Source organism: Tupaia chinensis, unplaced genomic scaffold, assembly GCF_000334495.1.
Source record: "Tupaia chinensis unplaced genomic scaffold, TupChi_1.0 Scaffold000317_1, whole genome shotgun sequence".
NCBI lineage: Eukaryota > Metazoa > Chordata > Mammalia > Scandentia > Tupaiidae > Tupaia > Tupaia belangeri.
The window spans coordinates 3,276,768-3,297,251 of record NW_006159810.1 but is presented as its reverse complement, the minus strand read 5'-3'; the positions used below and the strand labels follow the sequence as shown (position 1 = coordinate 3,297,251).

At 41.3% G+C, this 20,484-nt stretch overlaps 2 protein-coding genes across 7 annotated transcripts in view; one reads left to right on the top strand and one right to left on the bottom strand.

The window, feature by feature from the left end:
- Positions 1-3,472, bottom strand: part of LOC102480557 (tetratricopeptide repeat protein 39B) — a 16,420-nt gene extending 12,948 nt beyond the window's left edge. Inside the window, exon 1 of one of the 3 annotated variants that reach the window (XM_006151358.3) lies at positions 3,262-3,472. The gene's annotated coding sequence lies outside the window, so the exon portion shown is untranslated. The remainder of the gene's footprint in view (positions 1-3,261) is intronic. The other 2 variants (XM_006151359.3, XM_006151360.3) reach the window with 2 other exon arrangements.
- Positions 3,473-3,625: 153 nt separating this feature from the next.
- On the top strand, positions 3,626-11,565 carry SRSF7 (serine and arginine rich splicing factor 7). 4 transcript variants are annotated; one of them, XM_006151362.3, is made up of 8 exons: positions 3,626-3,904; positions 4,627-4,807; positions 5,044-5,220; positions 6,102-6,176; positions 6,263-6,364; positions 9,546-9,599; positions 10,123-10,158; positions 10,731-11,565. In XM_006151362.3, the coding sequence occupies exons 1-8, from the start codon at positions 3,718-3,720 to the stop codon at positions 10,783-10,785; spliced, it is 867 nt and encodes a 288-aa protein (XP_006151424.1). In that variant the 5' UTR covers positions 3,626-3,717; the 3' UTR covers positions 10,786-11,565. The 4 variants fall into 4 exon arrangements, with proteins under 4 accessions (XP_006151424.1, XP_027628804.1, XP_027628803.1 ...); XM_006151361.3 differs by having other exon boundaries at positions 3,752-3,904; positions 6,263-6,373; XM_027773003.1 differs by lacking the exon at positions 10,123-10,158.
- The last annotated feature ends 8,919 nt before the right edge of the window (positions 11,566-20,484 follow it).

Below are 20,484 nucleotides of genomic sequence, written 5' to 3'. Positions count from 1 at the left end.
ATCCCTTCTCCTCCATTCTCCTCTCGGGATCTTGGGCACGCACGCACACGCGCCCAGCGTGAGTTTTAAGCCACCAGGTCCAGGACGCGAACCACGGTTGACTACGTGGGAGTCCAGCGACATAGCCATTATGCCAACTGCTAGTCTCTCATTTTTTAAAATTTGTTATAGGACATAGTCACTCACCAGAGAGAGAGAGAGAGGGAAGGTGAGAAAGTAAGTTGCCAGATCCAGGACTCGAACCTTAGTCAGTCATGTGAGAGTCCAGCACCCTATCCACCACACCACCTGCTGGCCCCATGAACTTCGTCTCTAATGCCTCTCTGTAAATACTTAATCTAGGCTATACAGGTAAATTTTGAAAACTGACGTATTCAATAAAGGGATAGTGAATTACTCCCCATTCCTAAATGGATGCTATTGCCCACAGTTGATCATTCTGTCAATATTTAACAATAGTAACATATTGAGAATTACTCAGTGTTTTACAACAGAAAATATTAGAATATTTGTTAAACTAAGAGATTTTCACATTCGAACTGTATCTGGAAACGTGATCGTAGTTTAACACAGACTCCTAAAGGATGAAACCAATTTTAAAGATTATCAGCAGGTATAGAAGTAGTCTGCACAATAAACTCTCCCTGATTTGGACTGACGTTTAGTGAACATAATTGGCTGCATGTTCTTTGAGAAAGAGCGTTCTGTATAATAGTTCAGGGAAATATTATACAGTGCCATTATTTTTTCATGGTAACCAGGTTAGTAAAGCCCTGCCAAGAACTGGCTCTGTTTTAACAGGAATAAATAACACACAATTAGCTTGCTAAACACCTGTCTGCAAAAGAGGCACATATGCCAGCCAGTTTACTAGCCTTTTTCTTTTAATGTGTGAAAGCAATTTGTTGTAAGTTGGAAAACTGCTTCTGTTTACATTTTATCTGCTTAGAAATTCTCTTCAGTACAATATGCTGTAAAAAATATTTATTGAGAGCTATTAGGAAGGAGCTATGCAGTCAGTATAAGTACTATCTTTCAATAAGTTACCTATGCTTGGTCCAAACGTAGTTTTCATAAATCCTTAATAGAAGTCACAAATTAGTGAGGCTTTATAGAATTGCGATTCTATTTTTCAGGGCTATATTAAAAGATCTTACTTGTGGGACCAGCAGTTGGCGTAATGGCTATGTCACTGGACTCCTATGCAGCCGACCGCAGTTCGAGTCCCGGACCTGGTGGCTTAAACTCAGGCCGGGTGCGTGTGTGCATGCCCAAGATCCCTAGAGGAGAATGGAGGAGAAGGGATTGCGGTGTGGCCATTCCCCCTGCCCCCGGGGTGGGGGGTGATTTCTCGCTGTCTGTCTATCTCTGGCTTTCTGGCGAGCACATGTGCTCTACAGCAAAAACCTCTCCAAAAAACAAAAAACAAACAAACAAGAAAGATTTTACTTGTGGGACCGGCTTCCTGGTACAATGCACCGTTCAAGGGATGCCAGATCCCACATGGTGACCACAGTTCAAATCTCCAGCCTGCTCAGCTCAAACACACAGGCATGTGTCTAAGAAACAATGCGCTGGAGAACTGGAGGAAGGGGACTGCAACGTGACCAGATTCCTCTGTGGAGACTGTGTGTGTGTGTGTGTGTGTGTCTCACACACTCAAGTGCACATACATTCTATAATGAATAAATTCAAACATGCCGGGCGAGTGTGCATGTGTGCGTGCCCAAATTCCTGAGAGGAGAAAGGAGGGGAACGGATTACAGTGTGGCCATCCCCTCTTAGGGGTGATTTCTCACTTTTCCTTTCTCTTGTCTCTTTCTGGCAAGCCAAGCCCATGTGCCCGATGGCGGGTGATTTCTCACTTTTCCTTTCTCTTGTCTTTCTGGCAAGCCAAGCCCACGTGCCCGATGGCAAAAAAAAAACCCAAAAACAAAACTCACACACACACAACAACAAAAGAAAATTTAAAAAAATCTTGTTTGACATACAATGCAATGTAAGCTTTGAAAAACCATACCATATGCTGTACAATGCTAAAATATAAATAAAAATATAAGTAAACATTAAAGATCTTTTTAATGATGATTTAATCCCTTTAAGGACCCATTAAGAAGATTAACCAAAAAAAAATCAGTAAGAATGGGACCAGCAGGGAACCAGCAGTTAGCGTAATGGCTATGTCGCTGGACTCCCACATAGTCAACCAGGTGACTTAAAACTCGCGCTGGGCACGTGTGTGTGCGTGCCCAAAATCCTGAGAGGAGAATGGAGGAGAAGGGATTGCGGTGTGGCCATCCCCCCTGGGGGGTGATCTCTCCCTTTCTGTCTCTCTGTCTCTCTCTGTCTGTCTGGCGAGTGCACGCGCCCTATAGCAAAAACCTCTTAAAAAAAATCAGTAAGACTAAAGGAGAACGAATATACTTTATAGCCTTCTATATTCTTCCTAGAGATTTTCTTCAGACAGATTATTCTTTTCATAATTTGAAAAAAAATTCATGTATAATTTCATAACTTTTTATGGAGAGTCCATACTTTGTTCACCAACTTAACTTTCTTTCCCTCTTTTTTGCATGTCACATCTATACATACCAAGTGAAGTCACAGCAAATGAAAAAGACGAAAATACAAATACCTAAGTATTTCTTCTTCATTGTGTAACATTTCTGACATATTCCAAGTATTTATGATGTAATGCCTAATTTTTTTTAATGTAAAAAGAACTTAAACCTGTATTTGCATAATCGGTGCCTGGCAAACACAGGGTATAAAATCAAGACTGGATCTTAAACAATCCTAACATAAATAGAAGTCCATATATTCGTGCATACTGAGTGGCTGAGAAGCAAGGCTGTTATCTCCACCGAGTGTAATGCAGAAGGAGGACTAAAAAGTCCCGATCTTCAGGGCCCGAGTGTTTGTAGGTGACATGTGTTACTATAATACAAAGTAGAAAGCTCTGGGAGGGAATAAATTACTTTGTGTTTCAGATGCGAAAAAAATTCAGAATTGCCACTGGCCAAAATAGGAAATCAGGGCTTTGCCACAATTCTAATATAACCAGGGGGGAAAAAACCCTACAACTCTATTCCTTTGTCCCCCGGACTCCAAGAACTCAGTGTTCGTGTCAAATTGGCCCCTGGCTCTGAAAGGGGCTGTATCGTCGGTGCAGGGAGGGAGGTAGTACACCACGGGTCTCTAAGGGCGTCATCCTTCCGGAAATGCAAAGACTCAGACTATCGGGGTTCGTGGAATTCTCACCCTGGCCAAACTCCTGATTACCTCTGATGAGCCCCAAAGATCACAGAGTAGCAGACTAGGCCAAATCCCCTAGCAGAAAGGCGGAGACGGCTGCAACATCAGCGGTTAAATTTCACACCTCATAGGTCAGACTAAGGCTCCCGTCCTAAGAGCACCAGCGCTGCGGGTCGGCAGACTGGGAAAGAGAGAAGAGGGGAAAGGGAAGAGGGAGGGGGGTAGAAGGAAAGGGAAGGGGTAAGAGAAGGGAGACAAGGAGGGCTCGGGAAAGGGGGGAGGGGAGGAGAGGGGCGGGACGCCGCCAGGAAGGCCACGGATTTACAGGCGAGATCGAGGCGTTCCCATGGAAACGTATCCCTCCGCTGCGATTCGCTGCTTAGCCCCCTCAGTTGCCTCCGCGCGTCGTTTCGGCTGTTTCCGCCCAGCTTCTTTGTGCCGCGCAGAACGTCGAGATGACGCATGCGCAAAAAGTCCCCGCGCCGCATATATAAGCGCGAACTCGGGCTCTTCCTCGTATTGCTGCCGGGACCGTTGGCAGGCGAGGGCGTGTGGCAGTTTTCCTGTTACGTGAGCCCTGGGCACTGCGAGCTTCAGAGCGGAGCACGCGGGCCGGTCATCATGTCGCGTTACGGGCGGTACGGAGGAGGTGAGAGGCTAGGGTCCAGTGAGGGACGTTAGTGTGGGCGTTGTGAGTATTGCAAGGCCGTGGGATTGGCGCGGCGCTGTAGCTGCGAGCTGCGCGTTCTCGCCAAACAGTCGGCCGAATTGCGGAATGGGAACGGAGACGTAATCTGCGACGAGGCGGGGCCCGGCGGGGCCCGCCCCACGCCGCGGAGTATCCTACCACGCATCTTTGCCTGTGTTTCCGAGCTCCCCCCACACTTAGAACGCTGTGAACTGTGTCATAAGTCATGTTTAGCTTTTCAGGAATTTACAGGGTTTAATTCTTTTAAGATTAAATTCAGAGCTAGCTCGTGGCCTGGTGGTTAAAGCAGTCCCCCATGGCCGACCACGCCGTTCGAGTCCCGGACCCCGTGGATTAAAACTACGGGAGCCGTGTTTGTGCCCAAAATCCCGAAAGGAGGGAGAAATGGAAAAGGGGTTGTAGTGTAATCATTCCCCTTGGGGGGGTGCTTTCTCCCGGTCCTCTCTCTTTGGGGCAAGCACATATTGGCAAAACTTCAAAGTAAAAAAAATTTTTAAATAGAAAAAATGCATTTAAAGAAAAAGATAAGTTCAGTCCTCTGTAGAGTGTGTTAAACATGCTTTAAACAGTCTCAAGGATATCCCGTATTAAGGCAGAGATTTCATTCAGCTTGGGGCCAGATTATGCATAACGTGCATTCTTCTATTTGCATTTTTAAACAGAAACCAAGGTGTATGTTGGTAACCTGGGAACTGGTGCTGGCAAAGGCGAGTTAGAAAGGGCTTTCAGTTATTATGGTCCCTTAAGAACTGTATGGATTGCAAGAAATCCTCCAGGATTTGCCTTTGTGGAATTTGAAGATCCCAGAGATGCAGAAGATGCAGTACGAGGACTGGATGGAAAGTAAGTAAGATGTCAGTTATGGAACATGTTCATAAAAACACTCTTGTTGCATACATAGTGAATTAGGATTTTGTAGTCTGGTGATGATTTTACTTAAGGTATGGAGGATAAAAAGGGTAACAGAAGGACTTGGTCAAGATAGCCAATGTTTGTTAGGAAAAAGTGGTTAGAGTTCTAAATCTAGAAAAGGCGTGTATATTTTTTAAGTTTACAGTTTTGTTCCTTTTGTCTTATAGGGTGATTTGTGGTTCCCGAGTGAGGGTTGAACTATCAACAGGCATGCCTCGGAGATCTCGTTTTGATAGACCACCTGCTCGCCGTCCCTTTGATCCCAATGATAGATGCTATGAGTGTGGTGAAAAGGGACATTATGCTTATGATTGTCATCGCTATAGCCGGAGAAGAAGAAGCAGGTATTTATTTTAATAAGGGAATGGTTGGTATTCTAGTTAATCAAGTAATTTTTTTATTAGCAAGGCAGAAAATAGTGTTTTTTTTTTCTTTAACTTGAATGTTAATTGTACAGGTGTATTTTACAATTTATGTTTAATTTGAAAAATGTTAATATATTAATAATCAACCTGGTCAAAACCTTTCAGGTTTCTTCGTTTGAGTCAGTCGCCTTGATTCAGAATGTCACGAGCCTTATGATATCATGCTGAGGCGCCTTGCAAATCCGACAATTAAGATCCTCCTAGACCTTGAGGTGATCAGCATAAGAGGCCAGATCCCCTCGAGTCATCTACACCTAGCTTCACCTTATTCTTTAAAGGGCAGAAAATTTGAGACGGTGATCGCCGTAACAGTAAATTTGGCTTACAATTGGGGCCCCCCTCCGGTTTAGAAAGAGGAACATCAGATTGACCACATTCCCAACTAGAAAAATCTTCTTGCGTCAATCAAGCCTCACCTGGCTCATTTGGCTGTCAGTTTGATCGTCGTTAGATTGAAGAAAACATCTAGATGAAGCGATCGGCTGTAGATACTTCTAGATCGTCTAGATCTACTAGACCTACTAGACCATGGGCCAAAGAGGGTCGACCTGCAAACTTGCAAGGTTTATTTTAAATACACATTACAGTGTTTTTATATTAATGTAATTCTAAAATGTAATTCAACTTTTAACAAATCTTTTTTTAGGTAGTAAAAATATTCTCAACTAATAGGCCCAGAGTTTATTTCCAAATGAGACACTAAATTTAAATAGTTTTGAGATTTGATTTCAGCAGAGGCACATAAACTCTAAAAACGACTTATTGTCTGACATTTTGTTTTTTCCTAACTTGAAAAATAGGTCACGGTCTAGATCACATTCACGATCCAGAGGAAGGCGATATTCTCGCTCAAGGAGCAGGAGCAGGGGAAGGAGGTGAGAGATCTTGTTTCTTTAGTTCAAGTCTTAAGAGATAAAGAACTTTGCTTGGAGATAGACTTAAACTTTGATTTAACTTTTAGGTCAAGATCAGCATCTCCTCGACGATCACGATCTGTGTCTCTCCGTAGATCAAGATCAGCTTCTCTCAGAAGATCTAGGTCTGGGTCTATAAAAGGATCGAGGTATTTCCAGTATGTAACACTTTTTTTCCCCTTATTTGGATTGTCATGTCTTAATGACAGCGGTATTGGCTTAAGGATATAATTCAGATGGATTGATGTTTGAGGTGTAAGAGTTTGTGTCAGTTGTAACGTGGATATATTACCTTAGTTTTATGATGAAGAAAAGTACAGCTGAAGATCTTAAAGCCTGCTAGAGGCCAAGATGGTAGAGAAGGGTTCAAAAACAAATCATTCCAGAAAACACTGGGTATTTAAACTCTTCGGGCATCAGCTGTCCTGTTATGGTTTATAGGTAAATAATACTAGTTCCAAAATAGGGTAGTTGCCTGGTTCCTGATAAGGCAGCCTGTTAGAACTAGAAAGAGATTTTTGAAACGAGTTGAAACATTTCTCACTTTTGGAGTAATTATGGTAAATTTGAGACTGGAAAGTTGTCTAGGATGGTGGTATAGTGTACATCTCAGTTGTTATGGTATGGCAGTAGTGCCAGTGCCTGGAAGCCCCATGGCTGAGAGTGGGTTCGGATCCCCGGTTGGCCTGAAAGCATGCCAGACTTGTGCAGGAAGTCCTATGGATCCTGAGGAGCTGGATGAATGTGTATACTATTAACATACTCTTAGCTTCAACATTGAATTTAAGTAAATCAGGCTGGCAGGTGGCGTGGTAGTTAAAGGCACTGGACTCCCACTTGACTGACCATGGTTCAAGTTCCAGACCAGGAGAGTTGCTTTCTAACTAACTCTCTCTGATCAAACTGGAAAATAATAATAAATAAAGTTATATAAAATAATTCTTTAAAAAAAAAGAAATGTTAGGAAATCAGACTGAGGGCCCTAACACTACTGTTTCTATAGAATGTCTTAAGAGCTGATGGGGGCAACAGGTGGAGTAGTGGTTAAAATGCTGGACTCATGGCCAGCTGTGGTTCAAGTCCCAGACTGGGTGCCTTGGAACTCAGACTGGGTGTGAGCATGCATGCGTGTGTACCCAAAATCCTGAGAGGAGGATGGAGAAGGGCTTAGCAGTGTGGCCATCCTCCTGGGAAGTAGTTTCTCACTTACCTCTCTGGTGGGCAAATGCGTCCTCTCAAAGTAAAGCTGACAGAATGGATAAAATGCTAGGAAATAAAGAATACTACTGAGGAAGCAGTAGTAGAGGATGCCACTGAGAGTTACTTGCTATTTAATAGTGCAGGATCTGGGGACCAGCAGATGGTGTAGTGGTTAAGGCGCTGGACACTCTCACATAGCCATCCATGGATTGAGTCCCAGACATTGCAGCTTGCTTTGTGTGTGTGTGTGTGTGTGTGTGTGTGTGTGTGTGTGTGTGTAGGTGTGTAGGTGTGTAGTTTGTATGCACATGCACTCCTCTCTTTGGTCAAATTAAAATAAATGAATGAATAAATAAAATTAAATAATTATTTTTTAAAAATAGTGCAGAATCTGGGGACCGGCAAATGGAGTAATGGTCACATGACTGGGCCTCCCACATGACCAACCACTGTTTGGGCCTGGAGGTTTGAAGCTCATGCACACATGCATGCCCCAAATTCTGAAAGAATGGAGGAGAAGAGATTGTGGTGTGGCCATCCCCCCTGGGGGTTGATTTCTTGCTTTCTGTCTCTGGCAAGTGCATGTGCCCTATAGCAAAAATCTCTCTCAACAAAATTAGTCCAGAACCTGATGCATTTGAGAAAAACTGTGGACCATCTACCTATAGATAAATGTTTAATCTGATGGACTCCACAGTTTTTAAGAGAAGGTGTGTGTGTCAGCTTAATTTAGTTTGTCTGACAGGTATATGGCTTTGAACCCCATGGTAACTTAAATTGTAACCTTACAAACAGGTGACTTTATTTTCATGAGACCTTTAAAACCAGGAGAATTAAAATTTCTCTGTATAGGGACCAGCATTAGCGTAATGGCTATGTCACTGAACTCCCATGTAGTGGACGGTTTTTCGAGTCCCGGACCCAGTAGCTTAAAATTCAGGCCGGGCACGTGTGTGTGTGCACCCAAGATCCCAAGAGGAAAATGGAGGAGAAGGGATTGCAGCGTGGCCATCCCGCCTGGGGAGTGATTTCTCACTTTCTGTCTCTCTGTCTTTGTGGTGAGTGCACACATCTTGTAGCAAAAAAAAAAAAAACCTCCAAAAAAAATTTCTCTGTACAGGGGCTTGGTCTTAAGTTAGGTTAATTTGATGCCTTTAAGGTTCAATCATACCAGTCTTCTCAAAACAATCTACAAAGAGACTTCAAAAAGTTCATGAGATGGGGATTTTAATGTCTCTGTATTGACTGATATGCATGGTATTCCTTTTGGTAAAAGAAGTGTAATACACTGTAAAGTTACATGATCCAATGTAATATAGACAAGATTATGATAATAAATGAATAAAATTTAAAAACAAGTTCATGGGAAAATGGGATTAAAGTAGGAGTTTATTTTGGTGCCCCCCCCCAAAAAAAAAAACCACTTCAGACTGTGTACTTTTTCATTATATGCATTTCCCGTGGTTTTTGAGTATCCCTTTATCTTGGATATTGCAGTGTTGGAAATATCCTCTGTATAGGAACTGTCCAAATGAGTATGATAGAAAAAATTAAAATGAATTAAGAAATAATCTAACTAAAAAAAGGTAAAAAAAAAGTAATTAAAATGGAGGGTTCCTTAATTTTCTTCCTTAACTATTCATTCACTCTTATTTATTATTACCATTATTTTAAAATTTGCTATAGGACATGCATGCTTACCAGAGAGAGGCAGAGAGGGAGAGGGGAAATAAGAGCACGTTTCCAGGTCTGGGGCTCAAACAGCATTCGACCATGTGGGAGTCCAGCGCCCCAACCATCACACCACCTGCTGGTCCCCTCCTCAAATTTTTTTATTATTATTATTACTATTTTTTTTTTTTAAACTTGACCAGAGAGAGGGAAAGTGAGAAAGCAAGCCACCAGGTCTGGGACTCAAACTGTATGGGAGTTCAGCATCTCAACCAACCACACCAGCTGCCAGCCCCTTCCTTAAAAATGTTTTGTCACAGTTTGAAAGTGTGATCATTTGTCTTCTTGCATCTTGCACTGTTGTAGCTCTTCCATCCCTTATTAACTTAATGAATTTTAGTAAATGTTTAAGGGGATTCCTGTGGACTAATTTGTATAATTTTTGTTTTTCTTTTGAAGATCCCGGTCGAGGTCAAGATCAAGATCCAGGTCTCTCTCACGACCAAGAAGCAGGTAGGATAAAAATCTGATGAATGTTCTTCTAGTTATATGGCACCAATATCCAAAGAGTTCAAAGTGTTTTGAATACTGAAATTTTAAGTTTTAAATCTAAGCCTAGGTATTAAGAGAGAACATACAGTTTGTTACTAATAATCCAAACTGGAATTTCATTGGCACGTGACCTGCTACTACTGGCTAACTTCCTGGACAAGGGAATGTGCAGCTGTAGTGAAAGAAGTTTTGTGATTCGGGGATATACTGAGAGGCCATTGTTAGAAAACTGATAGTATGTGGAGAAGCTTTCTGAGATAAGAGCTTAAAGCAGAATATAAAAGATTAATCATGATAATGTAGGACGGTTTACTCATGAGAAATAGTTGTTGGAGGATTGGCTTTTGTTAGCAACTCTTTCAGTTCAGTTGTAGTCAACATTTGAAGCTTAGCACAGTTTGGGGGCTTATATTATGGTATTATGACTTTAAGGAAGGAATTGGTTAGTACTTTTTCTTAATAGAATTTTTCGTGTTTTTGACAGCCGATCAAAGTCCAGATCTCCATCTCCAAAAAGAAGGTAAGCTAAATAATGTTTTGTTGCCAAATCTTACCTGTCAAGTGTGGCCTCTGCAGTTCTAGTTACTGCCTACTTTGCAGTCTTTGAGCTCTTTGGAGGATTGGTGCTATATAGATTAAATGATTAGGTACTAAATTTCTGAAATTACTGCTTCTCCTTTGACAACAGTTTATTCTTTGGTTGGTAATATTTAGTTAAACAATTTTAGCATAATGAATTTACATGTGTTTGGTCCCTTGAATCTTTAATTATAGATATTTCATGTTAAGGAAACTATGTTAAGGAAACTTTCCTCACAGGGTTACAAGATAAGTGCCCATATGAGGAAAAGATAAATCTTCCAAATTAGGTGCACTCTTGGAAATAAATCATTTGCCTTATATATGTTTAACTTACCTAGCAGTTTTGACAAGATGAGTATCTAAATCTTACGTAATTTTTAGGTCTTTGTCATAGGAACTGTAACTTTGGCTACTTTTGATTTACTGAAATTTGAGTATTGCCCTGGCATGTACCTAGAAAAAGTTGCAATACACACTAATTGGTTCCAAACTTAATGTTTTTCTTTTTAGTCGTTCCCCATCAGGAAGTCCATGCAGAAGTGCAAGTCCTGAAAGAATGGACTGAAGTTCTCAAGTTCACCCTTTAGGGAAAAGTTATTTTGTTTACATTATTATAAGGGATTTGTGATGTCTGTAAGGTGTAACCTAGGAAGGATGTTTCAACGATCTAATCAAAATGGATCTGGATTATTACTCTGTAAATTTTCAGCAGTAAGGTAATATACATTTTTGTTGAATGTATTAACATCCTATGGTCTGAAAATGTGGGTTTTTATTTGGCACATTTAAATAAAATGTTTCTAACTAGATTTTTGATTTGTGTTCAATATTAACACTTCTCAATTTGGTAAACTTCAGGAGTCAGGTTTGATCATTGTTATTAATCGTATTCATAAGGCCTACATTGGGGGTTTAATGGTGTAGGCTAACTCTTTGAACATAACACTTAGCCAGGATTTGAGGGACTTTGAAAATTCAATTTTACCCTATACCTTCGGGTAAGATGATCTGGAGTTCCCTATAATATGAAAGCATTGTGACAAATCTATTCAATGTTGGTATCACTAGATACTGTCAATCTCTAATGATCTCATTGTGAGTAGTTAGAGGGACCACTGAATTGTCTATAAATATGAACATGTTAGGAACCTAACCAAAGCTCACTGAAGTAAATGTATAAAAAGCAAAGGGAAAGTGGTTTCTGGGGGTTATTTAAGTATAGAAGTTTTCAGGCTGTTAGGTGGAATGCTGTCAAATTAGAACTTCTCAGATCTAGGGGTGTTCTGCACAGTGTTCTTTTGTTTCTTTGCTTTCAACACTAGTTTATCAATTTTATACCCCAAAATTGCATGTTTAAAGGATTGTCTGAATTTGAGACAAAACATCTTCATGTAAACCAGCTTTGCAAAATTTTCCTGCCCAGATACTCACTCATTCTTTAAAATGGACTGCCATATTCTGAACAGAGACCTGTGAATTTCCAGGGTAGGTTTTGTAATATCTGATCAACATCTATTTTGCCAGGCTGGTGCAAAGTAATAAAAGATGTCAATTGGAAATGTGATGAGAATAAACAGTTCTGTAAATCTTGCCTATAATTAGCAATGCTTCATATAGCTTGTTTTTTGTTTTGGGGGGGTAGCATCTGGTAGACCTTAGAATGTTATAGCCAATAGGTTCTTTATTCAGACTTTAAATATCTTAAGTGTACTAGGACAGTGATAGTTACTTTAGAGAATTTTCTGGTGTCAAGCTTTTACCAGGTGTTCTGTATTCTTGGTGGGGGGAGAATGTCAGTGCTGGTACCATAGGTATCTACCCTTGTCCATTTCCTTAACACCTTTAGCGGACTCATTTGGTGGATAGCATTGCAATTTGGTAATACTGGTCTGCCTCAAATTTATTTAGTGATCTTGAGCAGTCACTAGTATGTTGGGAGTTAATTTAGATTGTCTTATCTTCGGAATTTTGCCAACTGGCTGAATTATATGATTGGTATAAAGCTTCTGTGTATAATCAGCAGGCTTATTTGTTACACATGGTTAGCTTTAATTCTGTATTATATAAAGATGACTCAACAATAAATTTGCAGAGATTGAACAAATAATCCTGATACTCAATTTTTGGAAGTGGGAGCTCTGAGTCAAAAGTAGGAATCATTAGTCTGGTAGGCTTTGAATTGATAACTAGTGGCATCCTAGAAAGGTTATGTAAGGGGTAGGGGCAAAAATGGTTTTACAAAACAGTGGGTCAGCGCTTTTCTTACTCAGCTGCAGCTTGTAACATGCTGGGTCGTACACATCTCAGAATGAGATGCTAATGTGTGCAGTGTACCTTCTATTCTAAGTGGTCGGTCGGGGTTGGTTACTAAATGATGTCAGCCTTGAAAAGTGCTACTCTAGACTCGTACCTTGTTTCCATTCTGGCACCAGTTGGATAGCTAATTGCATGTATGAGTCGGGCGTTATTTTGAATACTTTAGAGAGAAAACCTTATTTTGGTCCTTTTACAGGAATATAGAGTGGTGGTACATATTCTTGACTTCCAGTGATAGTTGTCCATTGGGCTTCAAGCTAAATATCAAGTGAAAGTGGCCTGTGGGTGAGGACAAAGAATACTTGTGGGTCTCAGAATTCTGTCAGTTTGAGATTTGTTGGATTAAATTAATAAGGTAAAATGGTGTCTGGGTAGCCTATCTTTGGGTAGACTAAAAACATGATTTTCCATGATACATGCTAATAGGAGCTAGAAGCTATGAAGCACCTTAACAAGTTGAGAACTTAGCAAAGTACAACCCAGAAGATGATGTCCTAAAAGTTTAGTATAGTTTTTTTTAAATTTTGAACCATGGTCGGCCATGTGGGAGTGTCTAGCGCCTTAACCACCACGCCACCTGCTGGTCCCAAGTTTAGTAGAGTATTAAGACTTAACATCCAGAACTAATTTAAGTAGGAAAGCAGTAGGCAGATTTCCAATGTTTGGGGAAAAGAAATGCTTTGACCATGTCCGTAATTAAGATAAGTTTACCCTTTTTTTTCTTTTTTTAAAATTATTTTTTTGTTTGACCAGAGAGAGAAGGGGGAAAGTGAGGAAACAAGCCACCATGTCTGGGACTTGAAATGCAGTCAGTCATGTGGGAATCCAATGCCTTAACCTCTTTGTCACCCACTAGCCCCAAGTCCACTTTTCTAGTAAAACTGAAAAGGACACCGTCTCGGGCTGGTAGGTGGTGTGGTTAAAAGGTACAGGACTCCCATGTGGTGACCATGGTTCAAGTCCAAAACTTAGCGGCTTGCTTTCTCACTTTCCCTCTCACTCTGTCCCTCTCTGGTTAAATTTAAGTAAAATAAGTTAAACAAAAAATATATATATGTATATGTATATATATACACATATATATATTGAGAGGTTTTTGCTATAGGGCGTGTGCTTGCTAGAGACAGAAAGCGAGAAATCATCCCCCAGGGGTGGCCATGCAGCAAGCCCTTCACTTGGGATCTTGGGCACGCACTCACATGTGCCTGGTGTGTTTAAGCCACTACGTCTAGGACTTGAACCACAGTCGACTGACTACATGGGAGCCCAGCGACATAGCCATTAAGCCAACTGCTGGTCCCCTAAAATAATTCTTAAAAAATAAAAAAAGGACACTCTCAGTCCCCACAGCAAAATCGTTCTGTTGTTCTCCCTCTCACAGGAAATCTGCTCAGAGGTTGGTACTTGAGTTCACTCACCTGAGAAAGTAGAGAAAGATTCAATCCTATCTATGGTTTTAAACCCTTAACTTTTTTTTTTTTTCCCACCAGTAAAGCACCTTATTCTGTGGTTTGGCAAAAAGCAAAACCACATTAGAGAAAAATCAGAAAAACATTGTGCATATAGTTTCACCCATTGTAGATTATGCTGTTAACAACTTGGCTATTTTTGTTCTGGATTTAATAAGGAAAAGATAAGGGATCAGCAGATGTAATGGTTATGTGGCTGGACTCCCACGTAGTCAGCTGTGGTTCCAAGTTCCGGACCTGGCAGCTTCAAACTCATGCCATGGGACGTGTGTGTGCATGCGTAAAATCCCAAGGGAAACGGAGAAGGGATTGTGGCGTGGCCACCCCAGGGGATTTCTCACTTGGTCTTCGTCTCTCTGACCAGCACATACACCCTATAGCAAAAATCTATCTCCAAAAAGAATAATAAGGAAAAGATGTTGGGTAGACGAGTAATTGTAGAGCATGTGGGTTGTTACTAACAAGCCCTCAAGCCCTCAGAGCCACTTCTCAAACCTAGTGCTTTTTCCTTTTTCCACAGGGCACTGGGCCCAGCCTTCTTCCTGCTTTTTTTACCCATAATATGTTTAAGGTATACGTGGTGAGATGGCTTCTATCTCTGACTCAGCTGCCTGGTATTCTCCAAGAGGCAACTATTAGGTTGCGGAGAGTCTAATGTATTTTTGTTTCTATGCAAAAATGCATCATGACTTTCCCAACAACACAGCCTGCTGGATAGTAAGTTCCCGTGTTAGTAAATGCACATCTTTTCTCTGCCTCAAACCCCCACTTTTTTGGGCAGTATTTAGTTCTGTGTGTGTGTGTGAATGTGTCTGTTTTCTGGACAGTATATAGTGTGTTATGCATAATCTCCCATTTAATATCTTGGACATATAACTGGCACTTAACTGTGGAGTTAAGTGGGGGGTGTGGCATAATAGATGTAAATTTGAGTCCTTCCAGTGTGTAAGGCAAGGTATAGCCTTGGAATACAGGAGTTTACAGTGTCTTGGCGCAAACAATTGACCAATCATGAAGTATTAAATGAGGGGGAATAATAAAGCAGGATAAGAGGGATAGGGAATTGACTGCTGTTTTGTAAAGGGCGACCTAAGGAGGCCTTTGTGATAGAGCAAGTGAGGGAAAGCCACATGGACTTCTGGAGCTCAGAAAGTACAAATTCCCTCTAGTTTGGAATGTTGATAGGCAAGTGTGACAGTACAAAGTGTTCAGAGCAGAAGAGGAAGAGCATAGGGAGGGAGGGGTGCTAGAATGTAGATAATAAAGATCTTCAAGGCGATTTAGCAGTTGTAGGTTCATAGCAAAACAGGTGCAGAGATTTCTAATACACTCCCTGCCCTCATGTGCATAGACTCCCCATTATCCACATGCCCCATCAGCAATAGTACATTTGTTACAGAACTAATGAGCCTACATACACATCACTGTCACCCGAAGTGGTCCATAGTTAGCATTGGGCCTCACTCTGGGTGCTGAACAACAACCCAGTCTTAGCAGTTCTGTAGCCTGCTGGATGGTAGATTCACCTCTGGGTGCTGTACATCTTTTCTAGACTGTCACTTATCAGCACTGAATATCCCATTGTCTGAAGATTCCAATTTATCCACTTACCTACTGAAGAACATCTTGTTTGCTCTGAATTTTGGCAATTCCGAATAAAGGTATCAACAACCATGTACAGATTTTTGTGTGGATGTTAATTCAACTCGGTTGCTGCTGAGGAGCAGGATTGTTTAGTTTTATTGGAAATTGTTAGGTTTTTTTGTTCCCACCAGCAATGAATGAAAGCCCCTGACCCTCCGTTCTGCATCTTTGGCAGTATTTGGCGGTTATCAGTGTTCTGGATTGTGGTCATGCTAGTAGATGTGCAGTGCTATCTTGTTTTAACGTGTATTTCTCTGATGATGTGGAACATCTTTTCCACATATTTATTTGCTGTCTTTTGTGAGGGGCTTGTTAAGGGTGTTTCAGACTTTTTTTTTTTTTTTTTTTTTTAAGAATTATTTTTTCCATGAGTTTTGCCAGAAAAAGAGGGAGAAAGCAAGTTGCCAGGTCCAGGGTTTGAACCACAGTTGGACATGTGTGAATTCCAGCACCTGAACCACCATGCCACCTGCTGGCCCCAGGCCCATTTTTTAATTGGGGTTTCTCCCTGGAGAGTTCTTGAGTAAAGGAGTAACAGGAATTGAACCAGTTTCTCTATTTTATTCTGATTACTGTTAGTGTTTCAGGGAATAATCTTGAAGGATACAACTTCGGACAGGTGAACATGGGTATCCCAGCCCCTCGATGTTGATTTGCTGGATCAAAGGGTAGTTTCATTCCTATTTTTTGCTGCGGTGGCAATGTGTAGAAGTGCCTCTTACCTTGGACCATTCATTGCCTGCATGATGCACCTTCATACTGGTTGATTTTTACCAGTCTTGGGTTGAAAAGTGGTGTTTCAGTGTGGTTGGTTTTAAATGTAAAAAAAATGCCCCCCTAACCCTCAAAATTGATTTCCATGTGTTGTAGGTTCTCTTGTTGTCTACATACTTGAGGTTTTCCCAGAGCAGAACACCTGCTTATACACTCAGCCCTCTATATCCAAGGGTTCCACGCATGCAATTCAACCAGGCTTGATAGAGAATGTTAAAAAATGGTTTTTCATTGTTGACATGTACTATTTAGTTAGGCCTAAGAAGGCTTCTTTGTGGTCCATATTCATGTTTTTTATTCTCTTCTCGGGAGTTTGGGAACACATACACACCCAGCATGTTTTTCAAGCCAGAGTCTGGGACTTGAACTGCAGGATCAGTTATTTGGGAGCCAGTACCTTAACCACCATGCCCCATGGTGGCCCACTGGGAAATAATTTTGGTATGGAAAAACATTTTCTTTGTGACTCATCCTTGAAAGAAATGCTTTGTGAAGCCTGAGGGCAGATTCTAGCTGAACAGGGTTAGGCATTTTGAGAATGTTACAAAACAATAGGAAAAGTTTTTACTCTAGGGCTGTTCTCATCACTAGTTAGGTACTAGGATCACCCATGGATCTTAAAAACATCCTATCACTAACAGTGATAGCCGGTGGCATGGTGGTTAAGGCACTGGACTTCCCTGGCCAGAAGACTTGAAAATCATGCAGGATGCATGTGTGTACATGCCCAATATCCCCAGGGAGAATGGAGAAGGGATTGCAGCATGGCCATGCCCCCTGCGGGGGGAGGCGACTTCTCATTTGCTCTCTCTCCAGTGAGTGCACGTGCCCTATGGCACCTAAAACAGGTTACTGATGGTGAAGCTTGGGCACTAACATTCTGATATCTCGCGTTGATTCTGACATGTAGCCAGTAACGGAAACCATTGCTATAGAGTCTTACTAAACTAGTTATAGTCTAGATTTGCCTGGTTTATCATTTTGTTTATGTGTGATTCAAAGGAGGGTTCTACTGTATCCCCTAGGTTTCTCACTAACCAAATGAATAACCCCATGTTCAAGCTAAACTTTTCTGTGGGAAAGTTGGAAACTGCATTTCAATTTATATTAGGGCCAGTAGAGGTCACTGTAAATTTTTTTTTTTTTTTTTTTTTAGTTTTTGCTGTAGGGTGCATGTATTTGCCCAGGACACAGGGAAAAATGAAACCCCCTCAGAGGGGTATGGCCATGCCACTGTCTCCTTTCAGGAGTTTGGGGATGCTCATGAAATGTCCAGTGTGATTTTTAAGCCACTGGGTCCAGGACTCAACCATGGAGTTGGCCGTGTGGGGTAAAGCACCGTAACCCCCACACCCACCTGCTGGCCCAAAACGTATAATATCTTACTTTTAAAAAAAATAATTATCTTAATTTAATTAATTAATTTATTTTAATTTGACCAGAGAGGGGCAGATTGAGAGAGAGAGGGAAAGTGAGAAAGCAAGCCATCAGGTCTGGGACTCAAACTCTGGTCGGCCATGTAGGAGTCCAGCACCCCCAACCACTATGTCACCTGCTGGCCCCCTAAATACCTTACTGTTAACCAGGAACCTTGATAACATGGAGTTGATTAACATATATTTTGTATATGTATTGGGTCGTTGGAAAAGTCATGACATTTTGTATAGACACACACAGAAAAATAACATCATGACTTTTCCAACAAACCAATATTATATGTTCTTGTCTCACAAAGTAAATGAAATACCGTGAGGAAAATACGTTTACAGTAGTATACTAATACAGTTACTGAAAAAAAAATGGCATATGAGTGGACTCATTTAGTCCAAGCCTGTGTTGCTCAAGGTTAACTGTATTGTCTTTTTATTAATTCACATTTTTATTATTTCTGAAATTAGTTTTTGGATTTTGGTATAATTTCCTTTCAGATTTATAGTACTTCTTTTAAGGCAGGCCTGCTAGCGATGAATTTTTTGTTTAGGTAGGAATGTTTACATTTTTTTAAGTTTCCTTTTTTTCTTTGTGAGAGAGACAGTGAGGGAAACGGAAGCAGAGACAGCATCCCCAATGGGGTCTTGGTGCTGCATTTCACCCCCAGCTCCAGTCAGCCCTGGTTCACAGGCGTGTATGTGCCAGTGTACTGAGCAATGTATCTGTGCATAAGCTTAAAACCTTCCCATGGGGGTCAGCCTTGCAGAGTGTCTCACATTTTACACCGTACCCCTAACTCCCTTCCTTTACTTTGGGGGACATGGAATTCCTCTGTTTTTGAAGCCCTTTGATTATGTCATTCCATTGACTTATGGAATCTTGGTTAAGTCAGCTGTTAATTATATGAGAGGTCTTCAAAAAGTTCATGAGAAATACAGATTACAAAAAAACTGCGTACATTTCAAAATTGTTTTGCACTAAAATAAATTTGGGTTTTAGTTTTAGTTTTCCATGAACCTTTCTGTGGGTGTGTGTGTGGAGAGGTTTTTGCTATAGGGCGTGTGTGCTCACCAGACAGACAGAAAGCGAGAAATCACCCCCTAGAGGGGGATGGCCACGCCCCAATCCCTTCTCCGTTCTCCTCTCGGGATCTTGGGCACGCACACACATGCGCCCAGTGTGAGTTTAAGCCAACAGATCTGGGACTCGAACCGCGGTCGACTACATGGGAGTCCAGCGACAGCCATTACGCTAACTGCTGGTCCCTTTCCATGAACCTTTTAAAGTCTCCTTGTATTGGCCATCTCCAGGAGTGATGATGGGTCATTTTCTTTCTTTTTTGTTGTTTTTAAATTTTCTCTTTGCTTTACCATTGAATGTTTTATGTATGTATGAGCTCTCTGGGTGAGGATCTGTTTTTATCCTTCTTAAGAGTTCATTGAGCTTTTTGGATATATATTGGGTTGTCAGAAAAGTCACAATGCATCTTTGCATAGAAAAATAGGTCATGACTTTGCCAACAACCTAATAGATTAATTGTTTTCAGAAAGTCTGAGAACTTTTTAAAAAAATAATTATTTTATTTATTCTTTTTTAATTTGACCAGAGAGAGGGAGAAAGGGAAAGTGAGAAAGCAAGCTGCTAGGTCCGTGAATTGAACCACAGTTGACCATGTGGAATTCAGTGCCTTAACCACATGCCACCTGCCAGCCCCTGAGAAGTTTCTTGACATTTTTCCGAATATTTTTTATCTGTCTTTCTCCTCTCCTTGGGCTCTACTTACTCATGCTGATGTGCTTGATTTTGTCCCACAAGTCTCTGAGGTTCTGTTTTTGTTTTGTTTTAACCAAGGGTGCATATACCCAGCAGATGGGGAGAGAGAAAGCATTCCCCAGTGGAGCATGGCCATGCTGCATTTCCCTTTCCTCTATGTCTCCATCTCATTGGGATTCTGGGCACACATGTTTGGTGTGTTTTTATGCTACTGGGCCTGTGACTCAAACCGCATGTTTGCCATGTGCAATTGAGCTTCCTTAGCTGTCAGGCCACAGGACCAGCCCTGTTCAGTTTCTGTCTTTTTCCTTTCTCTGTTCAGGGTGAATGATTATTAGTCTGTCTGTTAGTTTGTCTCCTCTGCTATCTCAAATTTACTCCTGAGCCTCTCAATTAACTTTTCACGGGTTACTGAGCATTTTGCAATGTCAGACTTTTTTTTTTTTTTTTTCATTACAAAAGGTGTATGCTCACCAGAGAGAAATAGCAGCCCCTCCCCCAGTACAACATAACTCTGGAGCATAGTTATGTTGCAGTCCTTTTTCCTGCATCTCTTCATTCCATCAGGATTGTGGGCATGCATGCACACATGTGGCATGTTTTTCCAGCCACTAGGGACAGGACCGGAACCTTTGAAAAGAGGCCAGGCACATGCGGGTAATGTGATCATACTCCCCAGGGGGTTGCTTTCTCACCCCGGTTGTCTCTCTGATTGCCTCAGGCCCAGACATATGTACCTGACAGGGACACCAAAAAGGAACAAAAAACTGTCAGTTTTTTTCAGCCTTAGAGATTTTTTTTTTTCTTTTTTTAAGTTTGCCCAGGGGTGTGTGCTTGCCAGGGAGAGGAAGCAAGCA